The sequence below is a fragment of the Lutra lutra genome, chromosome 3 (genome assembly GCF_902655055.1).
Source record: "Lutra lutra chromosome 3, mLutLut1.2, whole genome shotgun sequence".
Classification (NCBI taxonomy): domain Eukaryota; kingdom Metazoa; phylum Chordata; class Mammalia; order Carnivora; family Mustelidae; genus Lutra; species Lutra lutra.
Genome location: NC_062280.1, coordinates 27,468 through 50,438, shown reverse-complemented (window position 1 = coordinate 50,438; position 22,971 = coordinate 27,468). Strand labels below are relative to the sequence as shown.

Sequence of the window (22,971 nt, the reverse complement as noted above, 5' to 3'; positions counted from 1 at the left end):
AAATTAAAAGCAACAAAGAAAGGAAAAACTAACTTAAAATTATTTTCATTGGCATTTAATTCCAAGATGACCAAATTTTACTTCTTTTATTTTTGTTTTACAAGCTCAAAACTCAAAATAAATTATTCTTAGGATAGAAATATTGATTTTCAAAATGGCATAATAAAAAATGAAAACCATATCTTCTACAAAGATGTTTATCACAGTTTGAAAAAAAAAAAGTTAGAGGCAGGGGTGCCTGGATGGCTTAAGTGTCCAACTCTCGATTTTGGCTCAGGTCACGACCTCAGGGTCAGGAGAGGGAGACCACGTTTGTTCCGCACAGTCTGCCAGACAGTCTTTCTCTCCCTCTGCCACTCTCTCTGTCTCAGAATCAATAACATCTTAAAAAAAAATTGGAGGCAAATTAAATGTCCACCCATAAGGAAAATGGTTAAACATACAGAGATGTGTTCAAGTAAAAAAATATCTTATTCTGTAAAAGAAATTGATATGATATGATATGATATATAACAAAATGTTCACAAGGGTATCTATGGGTGATTATTATTTTCTTTCTATATGTTTCTAAATTTTCTATATTTTTAGTATTTATGACATTAATATATTTATACAATATAATGAATACTATTTTATTTTTAAAAACAGTAATCAGCCTTGGAAACATTGTAAGTGAAATTTTAAAAATAAAATTAAAAAATAATAAAATAATAATAAAAATTATATAGTCAAGTACTGAAATTTCAGCCTATTCTATTCCATAACATTTAGAACATATTACACAATATGTTTATGACAAGTAACATTTTCTTAATCGTTATTACAAACTGAAAAATGTTGTTTCCATACCTTTGGATCTGTAAATCGAATTTCACAGAAGTATCCATCTCTGATTGCTGGTGCACACTGAAACAAAGACCAGCTAGGAGCTGAAGAGGGAGGAAGAGATAGCAATATTAATTAAAACAATGTCTAGTCAGTGAAATTTAAATTCCAATGTCCAAATATAAAAGGAATTATTCCAAAATGGGGTTTTTCTGAGCTTACAATAAAACTGAAAACACTCTAACAGAGATAATTAAATCTGATCTTCTATAGAATCTCTTTTATTTAAGATACATGGGCCAATGATGAAGGAGCCTACTTAACAATTATTAACGTAATTTTATCTACTCATAATAATACCTAATATTAACTTTATAAAAATGCAAAAGTGAGTATCTGTTGGTTCAGTGAAAGTACAGCAATTCTGCACACTGATTTGGTGACAGGAAATTAACAACTGAACTTGTGTTAATGGATCAGGAAAGAAGAATGAATGGGTTTAAAAGGCGAGAGAACGGGGCTTACACAAGGCTTGAGAGGTAGGGCTAGAGCCAGAACTTCTCTATGCCTATCACAACTCCACTAACAATTATCACCCGAATTCCTGCAGGGGAACATTGTTCTTAAAGAAATAACTGGGGGCGCCTGGGTGGCTCTGTCCTTAAGCATCTGCCTTTAGCTCAGGTCACGATCCCAGAGTCCTGGGATCAAGTTCCCAGTAGGGATCCCTGCTCATCAGGGAGCCTGCTTCTCCCTCTTCCACTCCCCCTGCTTGTGTTCCCTCTCTCCCTGTCTCTCTCTCTATGTCAAATAAATAAATAAAATCATTAAAAAAAAAAAAAGAACTGAACTAACAAGGTAAGAGAAAGCAGGCTTCTTGGGGATCATTTATGATACACAAAAATGAAACTTCTGGGGGGTACTTCATCAAACTACCTCTCATTTTATAAAGCCTGAAGCGGGCCACTTGAAATAACTTGAAATTATCTACACTGGGTGAACTGTGAGCGAGAAGGCTAGAGATAATGAGAACATAGAAAACTATGTTCACTTGTTAGTGAAACATTGTTAAATACATGTGGAAAAGTTCAACTCCGGGTACTTTGTTCAGGTCCTCCTTCCTAAGAGACCACGCATTTAGAAATAATAATGACTTTTAATGGAAATTATACCTGAAGGAATTGGAACTTTTGTTGGAATATATTTGACATATAACATTGTGTAAATTTAAGTTATAAAATATGTTGATTTGATACATTTATAAATTATAATATGATTGCCATTGTAGCTATAGTTAGCATCTCTATCATGTCACATAATTATCATTTCTATCTTATGGTTGGAATAAAGATCTAATCTCTTAGAAAAAGATTTTTTAAAGATTTTTATTTACTTATTTATCTGAGAGAGAGAGAGAACGGCGTGGAGGCAGAGGGAGCAGGATAAGCAGATCCCACAAGTAGTGCAGGGCTCGGTCTCATGACCCTGAGATCATTACCTGAGCCAAAACCAACAGTCAGACACTTACCTGACTGAGCCATCCAGGTGCCGCCGCAAGGTTGATGATCACGCATATTCACTGTGCTGTTCATTATATCTCTAAGGCTTATTCACTGTTAGTTGCCAAGTCTGTGCCTTTGAATAATATCTAACAGGAAAGGTAAACAGATCTTCAAGTTACCAAAGTCTTTGTACTATAATTAAATTTTATATAAAAAGTAGCAAGAAAAAAAGTAGGATAAAATATACTCCCATTTTTCCTTGATACTAAGAGTTCTCCAGCTATATGTTTGTTCACTTTTTAGAGCACTTCAGAAGCAGACCCACTGAGTGCATTTTCTCAAATTCTTGGGCCTCCTTTCTCCACCTCAAGGGGAGCATGATCCAACTAAGATGCTCTTTGATTCTGTTTGGGATGACGATACAGTTTCAAATTCATGAGACAACTCTATCACACTTAGTAACGGCAGTCTTGATATCTGTCAGAAGAGCTTTAAGGGTTCATTAAAGCATTAGGTGAAAATATCAGAGTTACAATTTTAGTCCTTAGTTTAACCCATGTTCTCAATCCATTTAGCAAAATGAAGGCAGTGTAAATTCTGCTTATTGAATGCAGTGTAATAGCACAATCCATTTTTATATTATCTTAGTCATAATCAAACAAACTCTGCTAGTCATTACATTCTAAATCAAAACCAACTTAAAGAGACATTCTGAAGCATTTATTTTAAAAATTTCTATGGAAAAACCCACAGAAAAATATGCTTTTTTCTTTAAAAGAAAAAAAATGTATTTAGTTAAAATATGTTAATTGAGTTCCAGCCTTCATTGGGTTTCCAAGATCACATACCTAACCTGGCGGGTTTGGTCTTTTGTTTTAAATACATAGGAAAGTCTTGCAAATGCCTTTGACACACACACACACACACACACACACACACACACACACACACACAAAAGAAGAAGAAGAAAAGCAGAGGGGAGGATTGAAATGAAAATAAATTAATGACACCCCCCCCAAAACACACTAAAATTCCTAGACAACATCACGTAGTTGGATAGCTAAGTTTCTTATTTTAAAAAAATATCCAGCCATTTGAGTAAATGGTGGGGTGGGTATGGGGGAAGCTAGAATTGTGTCCAACTGCCACATATGAATGTAAAGTTGTTTCTGAAAGATCCCTAGAGGACCTTATTACCCCTAACAAATTATTTGATGGATGGGCTAAGACACTTTATCTACCTGACCTTGTTTCAGGCACTTAGCTAGCAATTCTAAAAATGTCCTATCAATGCATTATGAAAAGTATCAGGCTTGAAAGGAATTATATAAGACAGGCACTCTACTACCTAGCAATTTAGCCTTAAGTAGAATGGCTAAGCTTGTACTACACTAAATAGAGGGGTAACTCATTAATCTTAATGAGATCTATGAGTGCATTTCGATTTTTAAAGAGGCAGTTTGCTTACTTCACTATTGCGGACAACCCCGATGAAATCAGCTTGCGGAGGGATGGGAATGATGAGCTCAGCTTCATAGGCACCTTCTCCTTGATTCTGAGCCTTGACAATCTTGGCTCAGAATACTGGGGATTGTCGTTCCCAATACAGATCTTCTTTTGATTACTACAAGTTAATACAAATCTAGACAATGGAAAAAAAAAACTGCAGGGGGAGAGCATGGTTATTCAAAGAAACAAAAGAAATATATAGCACTGACATGTTCAACAGAGTCTGGTGATATTTTAAGCCTATTTCACAGCTCAACAGAAAACTGGAAATAGCACACTAAGTGCAAATCCAGTGCTTCTCTCAGGAAAAAAAGAATTAATGCTACTAATACATCACTACCAGTCATATCTGTTACTGAGGTAATTTTGTATCTCTTTGTAGGTACTTATTAATTCCCTGAATTTTTTTCCTAAAAGCTGAATTAATCACTGTCACGATTCTCAAAATATTCTTTAAAATTCATATATCATAAAATATTAATCAGATTCTGGGAGCTTACTGGGTATCTATAATGAATATATCTTTAAGAGATATTACTTTGTAACACTACTCATCCTGCATGGAAATAGATTTGCCAACCTAGGCAAGTAGTGAAAACAGTGCTTATTTCTTTAAAGTTCAATACTGATAGTTCTACTATTACAGAAAATTATGAATTATCCTCCTTTATAACTAGTTCACATTAAAATATACTATTGCTTTGAACAGAAAAGTGTCTTCTTCCATGTAAATTTCTTGTTATACTGTTTATTGTTTCGAGCAAAACTTACCTATCTACAGAAACTTCCAATTTGGGTTTGCAGACATTGTCTTTACCACAGTCAAGCAGAATATGGGCCTAGAAAAAAGCATTTTATTGTTTCTACATGAAAAAATACCAAGGTAGGACACATATGCAGTGTAAATCAATATAAGTCAATGTATATGTAGGTGTATGTGAATATACATACACATACATATATTTATATACACTCATCAACTTGTTTGCATACCTGGAAGTAAAAAGTATCATGGCTGCTTTTTTTAAAAGACGTATTTATTTTAGGGACAGAGAGAGCACACCCAGGCATGTGCACATGTGGGAGTGAGGGGAGGGGCAGAGGGAGAGACAGAGAAAGAATCCTCAAGCAGACTTCCCACTGAGCACAGAGCCCAACACAGGGCTCGATCCCAGGACTCTGAGATCATGACTTGAGCTGAAATCAAGAGGCAGATGCTCAAATGACTGAGCCGCCCAGGAGCCCCATGGCCGCTTATTTTTAAATAGGTCAGTGTAGCTAGTCAAGAATGAAAAGGAAGAAAAACAATCACAGCATATAATAAAATTAGCTGGAACATTTTAGTTCTATCTCAAATTAGGTTGTTATGATTCTGGAATGAAGTGTCATATAAAAGAGAAAGTACAGTCAAGAAATGAAGATTTAAAAAAGAAGAAGATGAAAAAAAATGAGGGATCAGCATGAACCTGTTGCTGCTAGCTAAGTTGCGTTATCTTGGGAGAAACAAATTCCCTTTTAGAATTTCTTGTTGTGGACTATGCCTCTGCCGACATCATGGAAAATGGCCTCAGAGTGTAAAAGAATAAGGAGCTATGGGCACGTGGAAGCAATTCCAACAGGCACACCAAAGGCACACACATTTTGTCCAGCAAATGTGTGTGGACATTTTGACGAAATGAGTCCAGCATATGCATGGCCACATGGAAGGAGGTGAAGGAAAAGGGACTGGAAGCACCGAAGTTTGCCAATCCACGATGGGTGAAATAAGTAAAAACCCTGAATTTTCTCCCTTTAGATCCGGAGGCTAGATCAGTATGGAAAATGCAAAAGAGAGAAACAGTGGGAAGCAGCAGAAGAGGTTGGGCAAAATTGAAAGAAGGAATCTAAAAATTTTTAAAAGAAGAAAGAGGAAAAAGAGGAAGCCATTCTTGGTCTACTAATATTCAAAAAGCTTCAAGCCCAGGGACAGACCAAAAAAAAAAAAAAAAAAGAGGGAGAGAGAGAAAATGAGAGAAAATGATTTAAAGGGGGAAAGTAATGAAAGGTTTCCTCTTCCAAGTCACAAGGGATACGCAGCTACACAGAATAAAATTACACGATACAGATCTTAGCTGTCAATTTCACTGGAATGAAACAATATATGTGAATTAATTAAATGACATAGATGTAAGAGGTTGCATATGTGTACACATATATTATTTTTATAATTAAAATGTAAATCAAAGAAAACATACACATAAAACTTGTTTAGCAAAAACAGTAAAATAGTATGTAAATAGACTGGCACTTTGTTCTCCTTGAACTATTTTACTACTTAGCATCTATGAAATGTGACCCTGTCTTTCTCTGCATATTCCGCATGTTCTCTGCAAATTCTGAGTGGCTTCAAATATCTGTGACCTGAAAATTCAGATTCTTTCCCCTGGCTTCTTTGACTAGAAACACAACATTTAAAAAGCAACCCCACATGATAATTAAAAAGATGAAGTATAAAACTTAAAAAAAAATTAAAGTATAAAATTAGTGATAAGTGGACATAGTGTAATACTGTCAACTAACGTTGGCTGGAGTGAACTTATTAGGAATGGGTTGTAAACCTGTCGCATCAGCAGCTGTTCTGTAATCTAGCTGATATTCCATAAAAACAGTAATTGGAGTGAGTTTGTCTCTAAATTTGGATTCATCCTAGAAACAGAAAAGCTTCTAATTAATGATAACATCAATCTATGACATCAAACTATCTAGAGAAATCTGTAAGTATAAACCCAAAGCCAGCCATATTCAACCCTGATCCAATTCTACCAGAATTCTGAAAAACTACACTTGTATAAGAATAAGAGTATCCAAAAAGATTTATTATTCAGTGGGAACCCTTAAGTTTTGTTTATAATAGAATACTTGATTAATATAAAAATATATGAGGCATGTTAATAAGACAGGCACTCCACAACGAAAATAACTAGAATATTACCAATAATGTTTAAGGTATCCATGTGTTCCCTTATCGTTTTTTTTTTCAGAAGTTACCACCATCCTAAACTTTAAGTACACCCTTCCTGTTTTCAGTATTTCACTATATTTTATATTTGTCCTTAAATAATATATTTTTCAGTTTGCTTTTCCTTTTTCCAGGTTACTTCAAACAGAGGTCATATGTATTCTTCTGAGGTTTGCTTTCTGTTCAACAGCCTTGTTAAGATTCATCCATGCTGTTGGAAATAGCTGAGGTTAATTTTCACTGTTGAATAGTATCTCATCATATATTAAACCCATAATATATTTATTCATTCTCCTGTCAAAGGTTATTTGGATTGTTTTGGGCTTTTTATTTGTTTTTGCTATTACAAAAAAAAAAAAAAAAAAACAGAAACAACAACAAAAAACAATTCTACATAGTGGCAAGTAGATTTCTGAGCTTTAGAAAATCACTCCATATTATTATTATAATATTATTTCAAGGGCAGGCATTCAGCACTCTTAATAGTATAGATTGCTCTAGGCAGTATAGACATTTTAACAATGATTATTCTTCTGATCCAAGAGCATGAATGGTCTTCCATCTTTTTGTGTCTTCTTCAATTTCTTTCATCACTGTTCTGTAGTTCCTTGAGTACAGATCCTTTACCTCTTTGGTTAGGCTTATTCCCAGGTATCTTATGGTTCTTGGTGCTATAGTAAATGGAATCGATTCTCTAATTTCCCTTTCTGTATTTTCATTGTTAGTGTATAAGAAAGCCAGTGATTTCTGTACATTGACTTTGTATCCTGCCACGTTGCTGAATTGCTGTATGAGTTCTAGTAGTTTGGGGGTGGAGTCTTTTGGGATTTCCATATAAAGAATCATGTCATCTGCGAAGAGAGAGAGTTTGACTTCTTCCTTGCCAATTTGGATACCTTTTATTTCTCTTTGTTGTCTGACTGCTGTTGCTAGGACTTCTAATACTATGTTGAACAAGAGTGGTGAGAGTGGTCATCCTTGTCGTGTTCCTGATCTTAACGGGAAGACTGCAAGCTTTTTCCCATTGAGGATGATATTTGCTGTGGGTCTCTCATAGATAGATTTTATGAAGTTGAGGAATGTTCCCTCTATCTCTATACTTTGAAGTGTTTTAATCAGGAACGGATGCTGTATTTTGTCAAATCCTTTTCCTGCATCAATTGAGAGGACCATGTGGTTCTTCTCTCTTCTCTTATTGATTTGTTCTATCACATTGATTGATTTGCGAATGTTGAACCACCCTTGTAACCCAGGGATGAATCCCACCTGGTCATGGTGGATAATCTTTTTAATGTACTGTTGGATCCTGTTTGCTAGGATCTTGTTTGAGAATCTCAGCATCCATATTCCTCAGGGATATTGGTCTGAAATTCTCCTTTTTGGTGTGGTCATTGCCCGGTTTGGGGATCAGGGTAATGCTGGCTTCATAAAAAGAGTGTGGAAGTTTTCCTTCTGCTTCAATTTTTTGAAACAGCTTCAGGAGAATAGGTGTTATTTCTTCTTTGAAAGTTTGGTAGAATTCCCCAGGGAATCCGTCAGGTCCTGGGCTCTTGTTTTTTGGGAGGTTTTTGATCACTGCTGCAATCTCGTTACTAGATATCGGTCTATTCAGGTTGTCAATTTCTTCCTGGTTCAATTTTGGGAGTTTATAGTTTTCCAGGAATGCATCCATTTCATCTAGGCTGCTTAGCTTATTGGCATATAACTGTTGATAATAACTTCTGATGATTCTTTCTACTTCCTTGGTGTTAGTTGTGATCTCTCCCTTTTCTTTCATAATTTTATGAATTTGGGCTTTCTCTCTTTTCTTTTGGATTGGTGTGGCCAATGGTTTATTGATCTTATTGATTCTTTCAAAAAACCAGCTTCTAGTTTCATTGATACGTTCTACTGTATCTCTGGTTTCTACCTCATTGATCTCTGCTCTAATCTTGATGATTTCCCTTCTTAGGTGTGGAGTTGGGTTAGGGTTTGATTTGTTGTTGATTCTCCAGTTCTTTAAGGTGTAGAGACAGCTGGTGTATTCTGGATTTTTCAATTTTTTTGAGGGAGGCTTGGATGGCTATGTATTTCCCCCTTAGGACCGCCTTTGCTGTATCCCATAGGTTTTGGGCTGAAGTGTCTTCATTCTCATTGGTTTCCATGAATTGTTTAAGTTCTTCTTTGATCTCCTGGTTGATCCAAGCATTCTTAAGCAAGGTGGTCTTTAGTTTCCAGGTGTTTGAGTTCCTTCCAAACTTTTCCTTGTGATTGAGCTCTAGTTTCAAAGCATTTTGATCTGAGAATATGCAGGGAATAATCTCAGTCTTTTGGTATCAGTTGAGTCCTGATTTGTGACCCAGTATGTGGTCTATTCTGGAGAAGGTTCCATGTGCACTTGAGAAGAATGAGTATTCTGTTGTTTTAGGGTGGAATATTCTGTATATATCTATGAGGTCCATCTGGTCCAATGTGTCATTCAATGCTCTTGTTTCTTTATTGATTTTCTGCTTCGATGATCTGCCTATTTCTGAGGTAGGCGTGTTAAGATCTCCTACTATTAATGTATTCATATCAATATGAGTCTTTATCTTGATTAATAGTTTTCTTATGTAATTGGCTGCTCCTATATTGGGGACATAGATATTTACAATTGTTAGATCATCTTGGTGGATAGTCCCTTTAAGAATTATGTAGTGTCCTTCTGTATCTCTGACTACAGTCTTTAGTTTAAAATCTAATTTATCTGATATGAGAATTGCTACCCTGACCTTCTTTTGAGGCCCATTGGCATGAAAGATGCTTCTCCATCCCTTCACTTTCAATCTGGGTGTATCTTTAGGTTCAAAATGGGTCTCTTGTAGACAACATATGGATGGGTCCTGTCATTTTATCTAATCTGCAACCCTGTGTCGTTTTATGGGCGCATTTAGGCCATTCACATTGAGTGTGATTTTTTGTTTTTATTGACATCGTGTTACCTTTGAAGTCCTTCTTTCTGTAGATTGTCTCTATATTTCTGCTCAAAGCTATTCTTAGGATTTTTCCTCTTTTATAGAACCCCCCTTAATATTTCCTGCAGTGTTGGCTTGGTGGTTGCATACTCCTTTAACCCTTGCCGGTCTTGGAAACTCTTTATCTCTCCATCCATTTTGAATGTCAGTCTTGCTGGATAAAGTATTCTTGGCTGCATGTTCTTCTCATTTAGTGCCCTGAATATATCTTGCCAGCCCTTTCTGGCTTGCCAGGTCTCTGTGGACAGGTCTGATGTTATTCGGATGGGCTTTCCTCTGTACGTAAGGAGCCTCTTTTTCCTAGCGGCTTTCAAGAGATTGTATCTACAATTATGATTTCTCAATTTTACTATCAGGTGCCTTGATGTTTTTTTGGAATCTATAATCTTGGGGGGAGACCATTCTGCCTCTAGTACATGAATGCTGGTTCCATTAACGAGATTGGGAAAATTTTCACGGAGAACTTGTTCCACTATATCTTCTAGACTTCTTTCTTCTCCCCTTCAGGGATTCCAATAATTCTGACGTTGGAACATTTCATGGCATCATTTATTTCCCTGATTCTGTTTTTGTGGCTTCTAAGCTGTTCATTCCAAGCTTCCTCCTGATCCTTTCTCTCTATCTGTTTGTCCTCCAGATCACTAATTCTATCTTCTGTCTCTGTTATCTATCCTAGCTTTTAGAGAATTTAGATTAGATTGGAACTCATTGAGAGCATTGTGAACATCATCCCTGGTGGCTTTCAGTTCTGGCATAATCAATTCCGTTTGGTTATCCATGGCTTTCTCCAGCCTAGCTATTGCCTGGATAATTGTTAGCCTGAATTCTCTTTCCGACATATTGTCTATATTGATAGCCATTAGCTCTGTTGCAGAAGGTCCATCCTCTGTATTTTTCTTCTGTTGGGCATTCCTTCTCCTAGTCATTTTGGTGAGAGATGACTGAACGGATGTAGCTGGATGTATCAATCGTGGTGCAGTCAAGGTGCACCCTGGAACGTTTATGAGCAATCAGGATTCCCCACCCAAACGAGAAAAAAAAAAAAGAAAAGAAAAAGAAAAAAAAAAAGAGAGGGAGAGAGAGAGACAGGAAAAAAAGGGAAGATAAAAGAGAAGTTTCAGCCCAAATGGGGTCCAAGGTAAGATTTATGAAGTATACAAACAAAAACAGACAAACAAAAAGACTGATAAAAGTATATGACAAGAGAAACATATATATATATATGTATATATATATATATATATATATGCAAAAAAAGGAAGAACCTCGTCAAAAAGAACCCCAAGTATAAGATTTATATACTCTCAGGACAAACACAAAAACACAGAAACACTGGTGGAATAAAAAGATGGGAGAGTGGTTATAAATTCTCAGTGTGGGCGAGGAAGGTTATTTTGATTCTTCCTGGATGTATCTTGATATCTGTTAAAGGACTCAACTTTCCTAAGAAAAAGAGGGATTAAAAATTGATTTACCTATAGGGGTAGCATTGATTGGGGAAAGGGCGTTACCTTTAAGTTTTACTCTACATGAATATTATAAAATAAAAATAAAAAAGGAATAAACTAGACTAAACTAAACTAAACTTTTTTAAAAAATTAAAAAAATAGAAAAGCAAAAGAAAAACATAGGTGTATGTATCAAAAAGTTCAGGTTAGAAGGTTATTATGGAATTTGATGTACTGGACATCTCACTGTGATGGTAAATAGGTTAAAAAATTATCTATATATAAAAAAATGAACCAGAATAATGGGAAAGAGTTAAAAATAAAAGTTGTATCTATGAAGTAGTGGTGGTTGTTCTCTTGTCTTTTTTTTTTTTTTTTTCCTTTCCTGGTTGGTTTTCTGGGGGAGGGGTCTGCCACGTGGGTTTTCAGTCAATGATGTTCCCTGAATTAAGTCCTTCTGCCCCCCTCAAGGGGGTGGGCTCTGAGGAAACCAGTTTTTTCAGGCTTTTGTTCTCTGGAGGTTTTTATGTTTGTTCACCTTTTTTTTTTTTTTTTCTCTCGTCTTGACCGCTTTTGATGTTTTTTGTAGCTTTAGAGGAAAGCAAACTGCACCCTGACTCCCTCTCAGAGAGAAGCCTCAGTCTGTTCCCCTGTGGGTGCTGCAGATCCCATATAAATCCCCCCTTGGCTGCTGGAAGAGCAGGTTCTGAGTCGAGGTCCTTGGGGACACAGGATCTCCTGCTTGTACCCAAAACCACGGCAGCGGCGGCTCTCTGGGCAGCTCCAGACTGCCAGAGAGGTCCCAAGCAGTGATTGCAGGCTGAGATTTTCCTGCTGGCCCGGGCGTCTTTCCGGGTCTAAGAGCGCCAGGCTTGTGGCACCTCTCTCAGGGGAGGGTGTGGGGCATGCGAGTGAGAGTGCAGACCTTTAAAACCAACTTTCCAAGCTTCTGTAAATGTTGAACTTCAGGTCACCTTGGATGAGAATGCTGGGTTACTTTGCTTCCAGTTCCGGCCCACCCACCCACGCCGCTCTCCTTGTGTTTCTCAAACACACCTAGCTCCTTCACCTCCTTCAGGTCTCCACTAAAAAGTCGTCCTCCAGCGATGCCTTGTTTGGCTCCTATATGTGGATTTTCATGCACAAACACATATCCAAGAGATTCAGTCCTCGTTCCCTGCTTTATTGTTACTTCTCAGCACTGTCACTAACATAATGACAAATCTTGGCAATAATCACTTAGTTCTCCTACCTTGCTCTGTGGACCACATAAACCACTTTTTGTAAAGGAAGAGTCAGGTAGACATTTGCCATGTGAGTTAAATTTCGTGGCCCAGACTTCTTCCACTATTTCTAAAGCACCCTTACTCCTGAGATGGCTGGTGGCTCCAAGACATAAAATAGCAACTCTTCTGTAGGTCATCTATTTATAAACGACACCCATTTCCCCTAGAGTTCACTTATTGTTTAACTTTCTGAAGTCCATATTTGCCATTCCATGGGCTACATTGTTCACAATGTCCATAAATAAATATGTATTCTATCTGAACTAACTTAAAAGTCAACAAGATAATTATGTTGCAATGTTAAGTGTCTTTAAGCACAGAAGGTCAAAGACAGAACAATAACAGCTATTTGTGCTAACTATTCAAATATCTTAAAATATTTTCTGAGTGCTATAGATGTAGAATCATTATATAACTTTTCCATAGAACACTTACTAAGTTTCGTCAGAAGTGCTCCTTTGCCATCTGCCTTTAAGTGAGGAAGTTCCTCAAGTGAAGAATTCAACACTAAAACTGTAGGAAATTAAAAAATATATACAAATCCTATAATCCAGTTTAGACATATTTTTGAATATCACTCCCAAATACCACATTTCTAATACACAGTATCTATATAGTGAAGTCTTTTATATCTTTCCTCATGTCTTAATATTATTCCTGAAACATGAAACTACACAGAATAACCGAAATCACGCTTCAGTAATTTAAGCACATTTACTTCATGGTACCTTGAGGGGAAAAGAAGGGAAAAAAAAGTAAGAAAAAGAAATGAATCTCCTAACTTTCTCTCACATTTAGAGAACATATTGATAAACCTCACTGAGGGAAATGACTGACCAGACTTAAAATAACATCTCATTTACTAAAAACCCCACCAAAACTTCCTCTAATTAGAAAGCTCCTATAGAACAGTGTTTTTCATGATTTACTAATGGGTCATGAATAGGTTTATTAATGGGTCATGGAATTAGTTTAAAAGGATGGGTTAGCCACCATTTTAAAAAAATAAATCAAATAAATGAAATTGAAGGATAAGATTTCATGGAACGTTTGTTTTAATTGCATACATGTCTTTGGTGGATTATGATGCAAAATATATTTCATACTATGTGCCATAATCAAAAACATATGAAAACTACTGCTTAGTGTATTCAAAGCCTTTGGATTATTTGCATAATTTAAAATATGTTATTAGCAACTTCACGGGGGCATGCAGAGTAAGTGAAGGGCAGAAGGACAGTTAAAAAAAAGTCCAAAATCTGAAAACTTCACTGCTAATCAATATAAATTAAGACAAAATGTTACAAAATTTTTAATGCAATCCAATGAAAGAAATATAATTTTGAAAAATGTTTTTAATAAGTGTAATAATTCAAAAACAAAATCAGAAAAAATACTTTTATATTAGCTCCTCTGAAGTAAAATTTTCCCAGCTTCCAATCATTCTACTCTGCATTTGTCAGAAGTTCTCTGACTTTTCTGTGTAACCAAGGAACATAAAGAACAATGTCCTCCAAAGTAGGGTACTCATGGTAATTTTAGTAGTAAATGGGTCAAGATTTTTCTTAATTTAATACTTATTTTTACATGTATGAGAAAGGTACTGGTGTTTTCTATATTATTTTAAAATGTTTTTAAGTAATACATGTATCAATTTAAAGAAAAAAAAAACTTTAGGGATGCCTGGGTAGCTTAGTCAATTAAGTGTCCAACCCTTGATCTCAGCTCAAGTCTTGATATCAGGGTCATGAGTATAAGCCCCATGTTGCGCTCCATGCAGGGCACAGAGGCTACTTAAGAAAAAAAACAAAAAAACCCCACTAAAATTATAAATACAGGTAGAATGAAAATATAGCCAAAATCATATAATATAGCAAAAAATAGCATATGAATAAAGGATACTTGAGAAACACTGGACTAGAGAAGTTCAGACATTAAACTTACCAAAAAATTATAGTTTTCTTTAGAAACTAGTAAGGGAACAAGTAGAATAACAAGTACATTATACTAGTAAAATATTACTTATAACATAGATTTAATCTATATAATATTTTCATACAACTATTTGCAGATTTTAAATATGGAAAAGATCATATCTTTTGAAAATTAAAGTGTTCATGGGCCTGTTTAAAAATATATATAAATGAGTTCTGCAGTCTTATTAGCTTTTTCTCCTTTTTGAATATATGGACTGAGCATGCATCATTTATTTAAAATGAAGTTCATATAGTTTGTAGCATATTTATAAAGCCTCTACATATCTCCTTTGGAACAATATTCCCATAATTCAATCTATGAAAAGAGAGTATACTCACAAAAAATACTTTAGCAATATTTTAGCTCCCCCACTCATTTTCAATTGTTTTCACAATGACTACACCGATAATCACAATAATAACTATTATGAAACTAATGCCCTTACCAGGAAACTGAGATCTGTCTCAGGAAGTGGCAGGTTTTATTGCCTTGATTTAAAATGCTAGGGTAAACTTCAAGGCCAGCATTTACAGTTATAACTGGTCTGGCCCTGGTAAAAAAAAAAAAAAAAAAAAGAAAGAAAGAAAGAAAAAAAAGTTATTTGAAATGTTAGACTGACCTAAGCATTTTAGGTTTACATTCACAGTATATATAAGTACAATGTTCATTAAAGCATTTTTATAATAGCAAAAAGAATAAAAACAACCTAAACACAGAACGACAAACTATTCCAGTTTGCCAGGGACAGTGCTGATTTTAGCACTGAGAGTCCCTCTGTTCCAGGCAAAGAGGGACAACTGGCCAACCTATCTGAACTGGGTCCACCACAGCAGAATGGTTAAAACGTCATGGGGCAGCTAGCTAATGCAGCGCAATGCAGTAGAGGAAATGAGTGACATAAATCCAGCTGTGTGGATATGAGATGAGCTCTAAGATATATCCAAGATATAATTTTTGTATGAGAGAGAAAAAAAACCCCATAATATACAAAAGATGCATGCATACACGCACACACACACACACACAATTTGTTAATGCACAGAACATTTCTGGTAGGGTGTACTTATAAACTAGTAACTGACATGAGATTAAGTTTGTTGTTTTGTTTATACCCTTTCTGTACTAAGTGAGCTTTTACTAAATGTGTTATTAATTCTTTGATAACAATTTTAAAAGCTGAAATTAAAAGTAAGTAGTTTTCCAAAGTTCAGATGCACAGACTTAAACCCTGCATAAAAATCGGGTAGGCTCAGGTCAGCATGCCAACCTCAATCATGATAAATCCTGGAATCTATATGAATACACAGGGGGTGCCAAGTTAGCCAACATAAATTCCATTATGCAGAACTAATGTTTGTTATCCTGGCATATAAACACATCCCATGGACCTGTGAACACCTTAATCTATTTGGGATGCCACATGGTAGCCTAAAGCATGGGGAAAGATTAAATACAGAGAATAACCGGGAATGTGGATGAAGCTGAGAAATACAGGTTTTGTGGATTTATGGGTATTGCTCTAATAATAAAAATACTGATTTGGGGAGTCATTACATACTGCCCTTGTGGTCACAGAATGCTGTAGCATAACATCAAGTTAATTTCTTGCCTCATTAGAAGAAAATGTAAACTCATATAAATTTTAAAGAGATTCAAAATGCAGAAGAATATTTCTTAATACAATTTAAAGAACAAAGAGAGAAAAATCTAAATGCTTTCCTAAATCAAAATATCTGCACTTTTCTCTACTTTGGGATTTCCTTATATAAATGTCACTATTCTTCAACAACATGTGACTAAAAAGAATGAGCAAATTTTATCATTGCTTCAAGAAAATTAAGCTGAAATTCAAACACTGGACTTAACTATAAAACTGTCAAATAGAGCTTCGGAAACATGGCGGAGGAAGAGCAAAGAAAAAAGATCCCGTTGGTTCCAAAAAATCTCCTGAAAAAGAGGAAGGCTTATCAGGGCCTTAAAGCCACTCAAGCAAAGCAGGCGCTTTTGGAGAAGAAGGAGCAGAAGAAAGAAAAACAGCTCAAGTTTGAGCGACTGGAATGGTTCTTACATGATTCCTGGCGACAGCAACGTGACAGGGTGCGCCTCGGACGACTAGAAGTGAAACCTCGTGGCCTGGAAGTGCCAGATAAACATTCCTTGGCCTTTGTTGCACGCATCCAAAGGCTTAATGGGGTGAGTTCAGTGGTGCAGAGAACCATTGCAAGGCTTCGCCTGGAGAAGATTTTCAGTGGTGTCTTTTTCAGAGTAACCCCCCAGACCATAAAAACGCTTCGTGTAGTGGAACCTTATGTGGCCTGGGGATTTCCAAATCTGAAGTCTGTCCGGGAACTCATCTTGAAACGTGGACAAGCCAAGGTCAAGAATAAAACCAGCCCTTTGACAGATAATACAGTGATTGAGAAGCACCTGGGGAAGTATGGTGTTATTTGCCTGGAAGACCTCATTCATGAAATTGCCTTTCCGGGGAAGAACTTCCAGGAGATCTCTGCATTCTTACGTCCTTCCCATCTCTCAGTGGCCCGTCACACTACCAAGAATAGAGTGGGCTTCCTGAAGGAGGTGGGCTTACCTGGCTATCCAGGTGAACGCATCAGTCAGCTCATTCGACAGTTGAATTAAACCCAGCGTATCTGAAAACGCAGCACATCGGTGGCGCGTGCTTTGTCTCTTAGAAGTGTTACCAGTATCTTCGAAGAGGATTATTTTCTGTTAAATCTTGAGAAACTAGAGGAAGAGTCAGGGAAAAAATGATGATGATCTGGCAGGCATTTGTCATCACAGCCCAGTTCCAAGGGAAAGTTCCAGTGTGTTTCCCACGTTCCACGTTGCCTGCCCCACCACCTCTGACGTCAGCAAAGGACTCCTGCCACGGAAGGGGAAGTTCTGCCGTGTCACATCTTCTATCCTGGGGTTTAAAGTTGCTGGACGAATACCCAGGCATGAACACAAGACAGCAGTGGACCAACCTCAGGGACGTACTTGAACCTGGGGGTTTCTAGGGCCTTGTTTTGGAAGGAACTTGAAATATAACTACAAAGAAGAGCATAAAAACAGTGCTCAGTTGTCTCTGCTGTGAGTCCCTGTTCTCGCTTTTCAGTGACAGCTTTGCAAGGTCTCAGACTTGGATGGCCCTGAGGTGTATCTGGTGGCTTCCTTAGCCTAGCCCGTGATTGACTTAATCCTTTTCTTTAGCTCAGATTCTTAACTTATTCTTGGGTCTGTAAGAAGGGAAAGACCCTTTTTCCAGGAAAATACATATATTCAAATTTTCAAAAAAAAAAAAAACGAACTGTCAAATAATTCAGAATATTCCCATATTACAGGATATGGAAACATGCTCACCTGTATAATACAGCTCTATCTACACCAAAAGCTCCTACAATTAAGTCTTAAAAGAGAGTAGAAAAACATGTAAATAACAAATTTTTTATTCACATACCATTCTAAAAAAATTTCAGTGTATAGAATAAAGATTTAGACATAGTTTCAAAACTATTCTTCATTAAGTAGTTGTCAGATAATCAGATAATATCTAAAAGGTGAAAACATATCAAAGCTCTAAATAGGCTATTATCAAATGACAAGAACTTATCATAAAACTAATCTTTCATCTGGGTAGACGAGTATCTTTCTAATGGATACTTCAACAATAAGGAAGTGCATATCACCCAAATACGTGTACTCCTCAGAGGAAAATGTTTTATAGGTGACTGTGGATTTTACAATTTCATTATAAAATTCATTATAAAAATAAATTTCATTATAAATTTTTTCTCTGTTTCAAAACCAAAACAAAAAAACCACATTACATATATGTAGAATACTTAGAATAATAGCAGATAGCATTCGAATTAACAAGAATAAAATGCGTTAAATTTTAAATGCAGCTAGCAACAACAGGTTCATGACTACAAAAAAATGAAATAAGAGCCCTATCTCATCGTATACAGAAGGCAAATCTGGGGAAACCCTTTCTAATAATAAAAAAAAAATACATGAGAAACCATAAAGACTGGTAGATTGGGTTACATAAAAAATAAGAACTTTTTTTATGCGCAAAAACCAAATGTGACAAACTGAAAAATATATGCATGTTAAGGAGTTAGAATCTTCAATATTGAAGGCACTGCCACAAATTAAGACAAACAAAAACATCACAATAGAAACAAAGCAAAAGAAAAAGTAAAAAGAAATTCATGGAGGTAAATATATATACAAATAAATAAAAATGCTTACCCTCCCTAATAATTAAAAATAATAAAGTAGAACAAAGTAACATTTTCCACCTATCATATAGTTTAAAGTTATTTTAAAAGAAACAACAGTGGGGCTCCTGGGTGGCTCAGTCCTTAGGTGTCTCCTTTGGCTCAGGTATGATCCCAGGGTCCTGGGATGGAGCCCCGCATCCAGCTCCCTGCTCAGGGGGAAGCCTGTTTCTCCCCCCACTCCCCACTACTGCTTGTGTTCCCTCTCTTGCTGTGTCTCTTTCTGTCAAATAAATAAATAAATAAAATCTTTAAAAAAAAAAAAAAGAAACAGATGACCCTCAGTATAGGAACAAATGTGGGGAAATGATCACTCACTCTGGTGAGTGCTTAAAAAATATTGTAAAACCTTCTTTTGGAGGGAGTGGGATTGTAATTTGACAATATGTTTCTTTTTTTTTTAAGATTTTATTTATTTGACAGAGAGAGATCACAAGTAGACAAAGAGGCAGGCAGAGAGGGAGAGAGGGAAGCAGGCTCCCTGCCGAGCAAAGAGCCCGATGTGGGACTCGATCCCAGGACCCTGAGATCATGACCTGAGCCGAAGGCAGCGGCTTAACCCACTGAGCCACCCAGGCGCCCCTGACAATATGTTTCAATAGACTTTTTAAAAAGTGCATATCTTTGACACAGCAATTCTAGATTTTTGTCCTAAGGAAGTAATGCCCTGGAATTACATGCAAGGATATAAATGCCCGAACATAAAGTTAAATAAGATATGACGCTGACATTTTTCAGAATGGGAAACATAAAATTCATGTTTAGAAGAATGATTAATAATACAGGGAAACATTCCTGATTGTAAGTGAATAAAATATGCTACTAACAGTAACCTAAGGCATACTTCAATTTTGTTAAAAAATTGTATGAATGCATTGGAAAAAATGATTGAAAGATATGCTTTGCTGTATTTTCTAAAAGTTCTAGAACAAATATATTGCATTAATAACCAAAAAATGTCCTGAAATAACACTAACATGTAAAACTCAATTTCCTACCCTATTTCTAAAAGCATGTCAACACATCTGTATATTGGGCTCATAGGAACTGTTTCAACAATAAAGGTCACCTATTTTTCTGCATTATTATTTCATTTAAAGAATGGACCCATTGTGATCCAGATCCATTATAATACTCCAAAGTATGTAAGAGCTAGTAAAAGGCCTCCCTTCCTGCTCAGATTCACAGCAACAGGCAAATCACTTTTTTCAGTCTCTTTCCTCATCCATAAAATGATATAATAAAGAGATGAGCTAGCTTATATTCCTCAGCAGCCCTCCTGGGAGAATTAGAGATAATGTATTTTTTAAAAATCAATGATTAGTCAAGTCCATAAAAATGCTAGACCATTAAAAACAAACAAACAAACAAACAAAAAGACGTTTGAAAAGTCAGAATGAACATTCAGCTTTTCTTTCTAGCTTCTACAACATTTTTCTCTGACATTTCATTTACAAACTTCAGGACAACAACAAAAGATGAAACTTAGAGTATGCATTTCATATTAGAATCTCCCAGGACCTAGAGCTGTCTTTGCTTCATTCCCCTTCAGTGATGAGAACAGTGCCTTCAGTATAACAGTGGTATGAACAATACTTGAAGTATTTTTTAAAAAGATTATTTATTTATTCTAAAGGCAGAGATCACAAGTAGGCAGAGAGAGAGAGAGAGAGAGAGAGAGGAGGAAGCAAGCTTTCCACTGAGCAGAGAGCCCGATGTGGGGCTCGATCCCAGGACCCTGAAATCATGACTTGTGCTGAAGGCAGAGGCTTTAACCCACTGAGCCACCCAGGTGCCCCTACTTGAAGTATTTAATGGAAATGACTCATAACATAAATCAGGAGAGCAGTAACTAAAACTATTTCTATTAGGACTGAAAAACCTAAGAAACTCTATGTATTTCTAGGAAAGCACCTGGATACCCATTTCTGTCTATATCCATGGCTCCTTTCATGGAATAGCCAAAGCTTGGTGGCATGCTCTGGGCAGCCCACTTCCCTTCAAGAGTTTGAGACGGTGCTGCATTCAAGCCTGTTAATCTTCTATTGAAAATATAAACAATTCCTTTTTAATCTTCACCCCCATATGGTGTAGCAATTGCAATATCTGTAGGGGAAAGGGGGGGGATTTGGAGAGAAGGAAGAAGAAGGAGAAGGGGGAGGAGAAGGAAGGAAGATGGAGAGGGAGGGCAAGGATGGAGAGAAGAAGTCTTGGTACTTATTATTTACACAGTGAAGATCTTAATACAGATCGCTTCTGCTGTCCAAACATACCACCACTTGCTTTTAGGTAAGACCTACATTAGTACCTGTTTTGCTAGTTAAGAATCCTGAAGAGGATTCACTTTTACAAAGAAAAGCCAAAATAGCCTTCAGGGTTTGTTTTGTAATGAGCCCCTCTGGAGGCTGTGTGCACCCTGAGAGCAATGGTGGCACCCTAAGCTCTTTCCTGGGAAATTGCACCCAGCATCTCAGCATCAAACCACCGTAGCACAGAACCATGTGAACATCTGTCCTTCATCTCAACTGTTTTTGCATCCATTAGCAAGACATGTTCTAAGGGATCACAAAAGCCTGAGAGAGTTTGATTTTCGGGTCTGGGAAATTTTCTGGGCCTGGAAAATTTTCCATATAAATTAATGATAGTTGCTTCTTCACTTTACACCACTTCTGTTTATTAACGTTTTTTTAAAAGAATTTTATTTATGTATTTGAGAGAGAGAGCACACATGAGCAAGGCAGAGGGAGAGAGAGAAGGTGAAGGAGACTTCCGCTGAGCAGGGAGCCATAATCAGCACCCATTCCCATGACCCTGGGGTCATAACCTGAGCCACAGACAGACACCTAACCAACTGAGCCACCCAGGCACCCCTCTGCTGGTAGAAGTTCTTTTAGGAAGGCTCTACACTTCTGGACAGTGGGGAGAAACCTGTATTTACACAACCCATTTATCACAATAAATACAGATTCAAAGTTCTGTAGCATATTCTTTATTCAAAAGCAACAACCTAATTTAAGAAGATTCAAGCAAAACTATGTGGAAATGACATGAACTTGGAGTCAGATATTCTGGGTCTGAACTTAGATAAATCACTTAACTTTTCTGGACCTCAAAATACCTCATCTTTAAAATGGAAAGAAGGGGACATGTCGGAATGCTCATCTCAGGTTCATTCCAGCTCTCAAAATTCTAGTTAATTTAAATGTACATGGTTTTCGTTTTTTGAAGCAGAATTCAGTCTGGCTTGGAAATTTGAAAATTATGACTTCATCTCAATCTTGTTCAACTATTAAGTTAACAGAAACAAATTAGAAGCTTGAAATTCTCACTAAAAGCAAAACAAAACAAATAGTCACTCTGACCTTTTTTAACTCTAAAATATATTATAAACATGTCCACTTCCCTGTCTCTGCTGGTACCATCCTGGACAAGCCATTCTCATCCCTTCTCTAGATCCCTAAAGTAACCTACTGGCTCCCACTTCTGTTCTTGCCCCTAAAATCCACTCTCTTCAAAGCTGTTAAAGGTTAATGTCCTGTCACCTCCCCTCCGAAAATCCTTCAATTATTTCCCAAAGCCCTTAAACACAACCCAATTTGTCCGTTCATTCCACCACCGCTCCCCACCTCCCCACCCCCCAGCTCTACCCCTCACTCACACTTTCTATCAATCCTGGCCTTTTCCTCTGTCCCTTAAACACGTCAAGCTAGTTCCCATCTTTGGATTTATACTTCTGCTCCCTCTGCCTTAAGATCTCTTGCTCCAAGGCTTTTCAAGCTTTGCTCCTTTTGTTTATCCAAATCACAGATGAAATGTCATCTTAACAGAAGGGTTTTTCCCTGACAATGAACCCGTGCACTCCCTCCTCTCACTTACACTGTCTAGGCACTATCACACTAACCTGCTTTTTCTTGTTTTTTGCTTTAACCCATAGCCTTTACTGTTGTTTGAATTTCCCTATTATGTGTTTACTTTATGGTTCCTCCACAAAACATAGCCTTCATAAGAGCAAGGATGTGTCCAGCTTGCCTGTGACAGCCCCTAGGTGACAGCCATTCCAAACTGCCTCAAGTGTAACTTAACATACGCAAACTGCTTTCAGCCTCCTCGATGCTGCATCCTCTGACCACCAGACACCTTGATCTCT

General features: G+C 36.8%; 2 protein-coding genes across 2 annotated transcripts in view; one reads left to right on the top strand and one right to left on the bottom strand.

The window, feature by feature from the left end:
* LOC125094948 (integrin alpha-V-like) overlaps positions 1-22,971 on the bottom strand; it is a 45,444-nt gene that overhangs the window by 9,750 nt on the left and 12,723 nt on the right. The window contains 13 exon segments of the mRNA XM_047720631.1: positions 850-933; positions 3,141-3,175; positions 3,178-3,231; positions 3,796-3,909; positions 3,912-3,969; positions 4,608-4,675; positions 4,818-4,829; positions 6,396-6,521; positions 12,273-12,397; positions 13,246-13,289; positions 14,984-15,088; positions 17,902-17,947; positions 20,739-20,930. Of these exon segments, the coding sequence (XP_047576587.1) occupies positions 850-933; positions 3,141-3,175; positions 3,178-3,231; positions 3,796-3,909; positions 3,912-3,969; positions 4,608-4,675; positions 4,818-4,829; positions 6,396-6,521; positions 12,273-12,397; positions 13,246-13,289; positions 14,984-15,088; positions 17,902-17,947; positions 20,739-20,930 (1,063 nt within the window).
* Positions 16,429-21,554, top strand: LOC125096060 (60S ribosomal protein L7-like 1). Its single transcript, XM_047722685.1, has 3 exons — positions 16,429-17,376; positions 19,186-19,188; positions 21,544-21,554. The coding sequence occupies exon 1, from the start codon at positions 16,435-16,437 to the stop codon at positions 17,176-17,178; it is 744 nt and encodes a 247-aa protein (XP_047578641.1). The 5' UTR covers positions 16,429-16,434; the 3' UTR covers positions 17,179-17,376; positions 19,186-19,188; positions 21,544-21,554.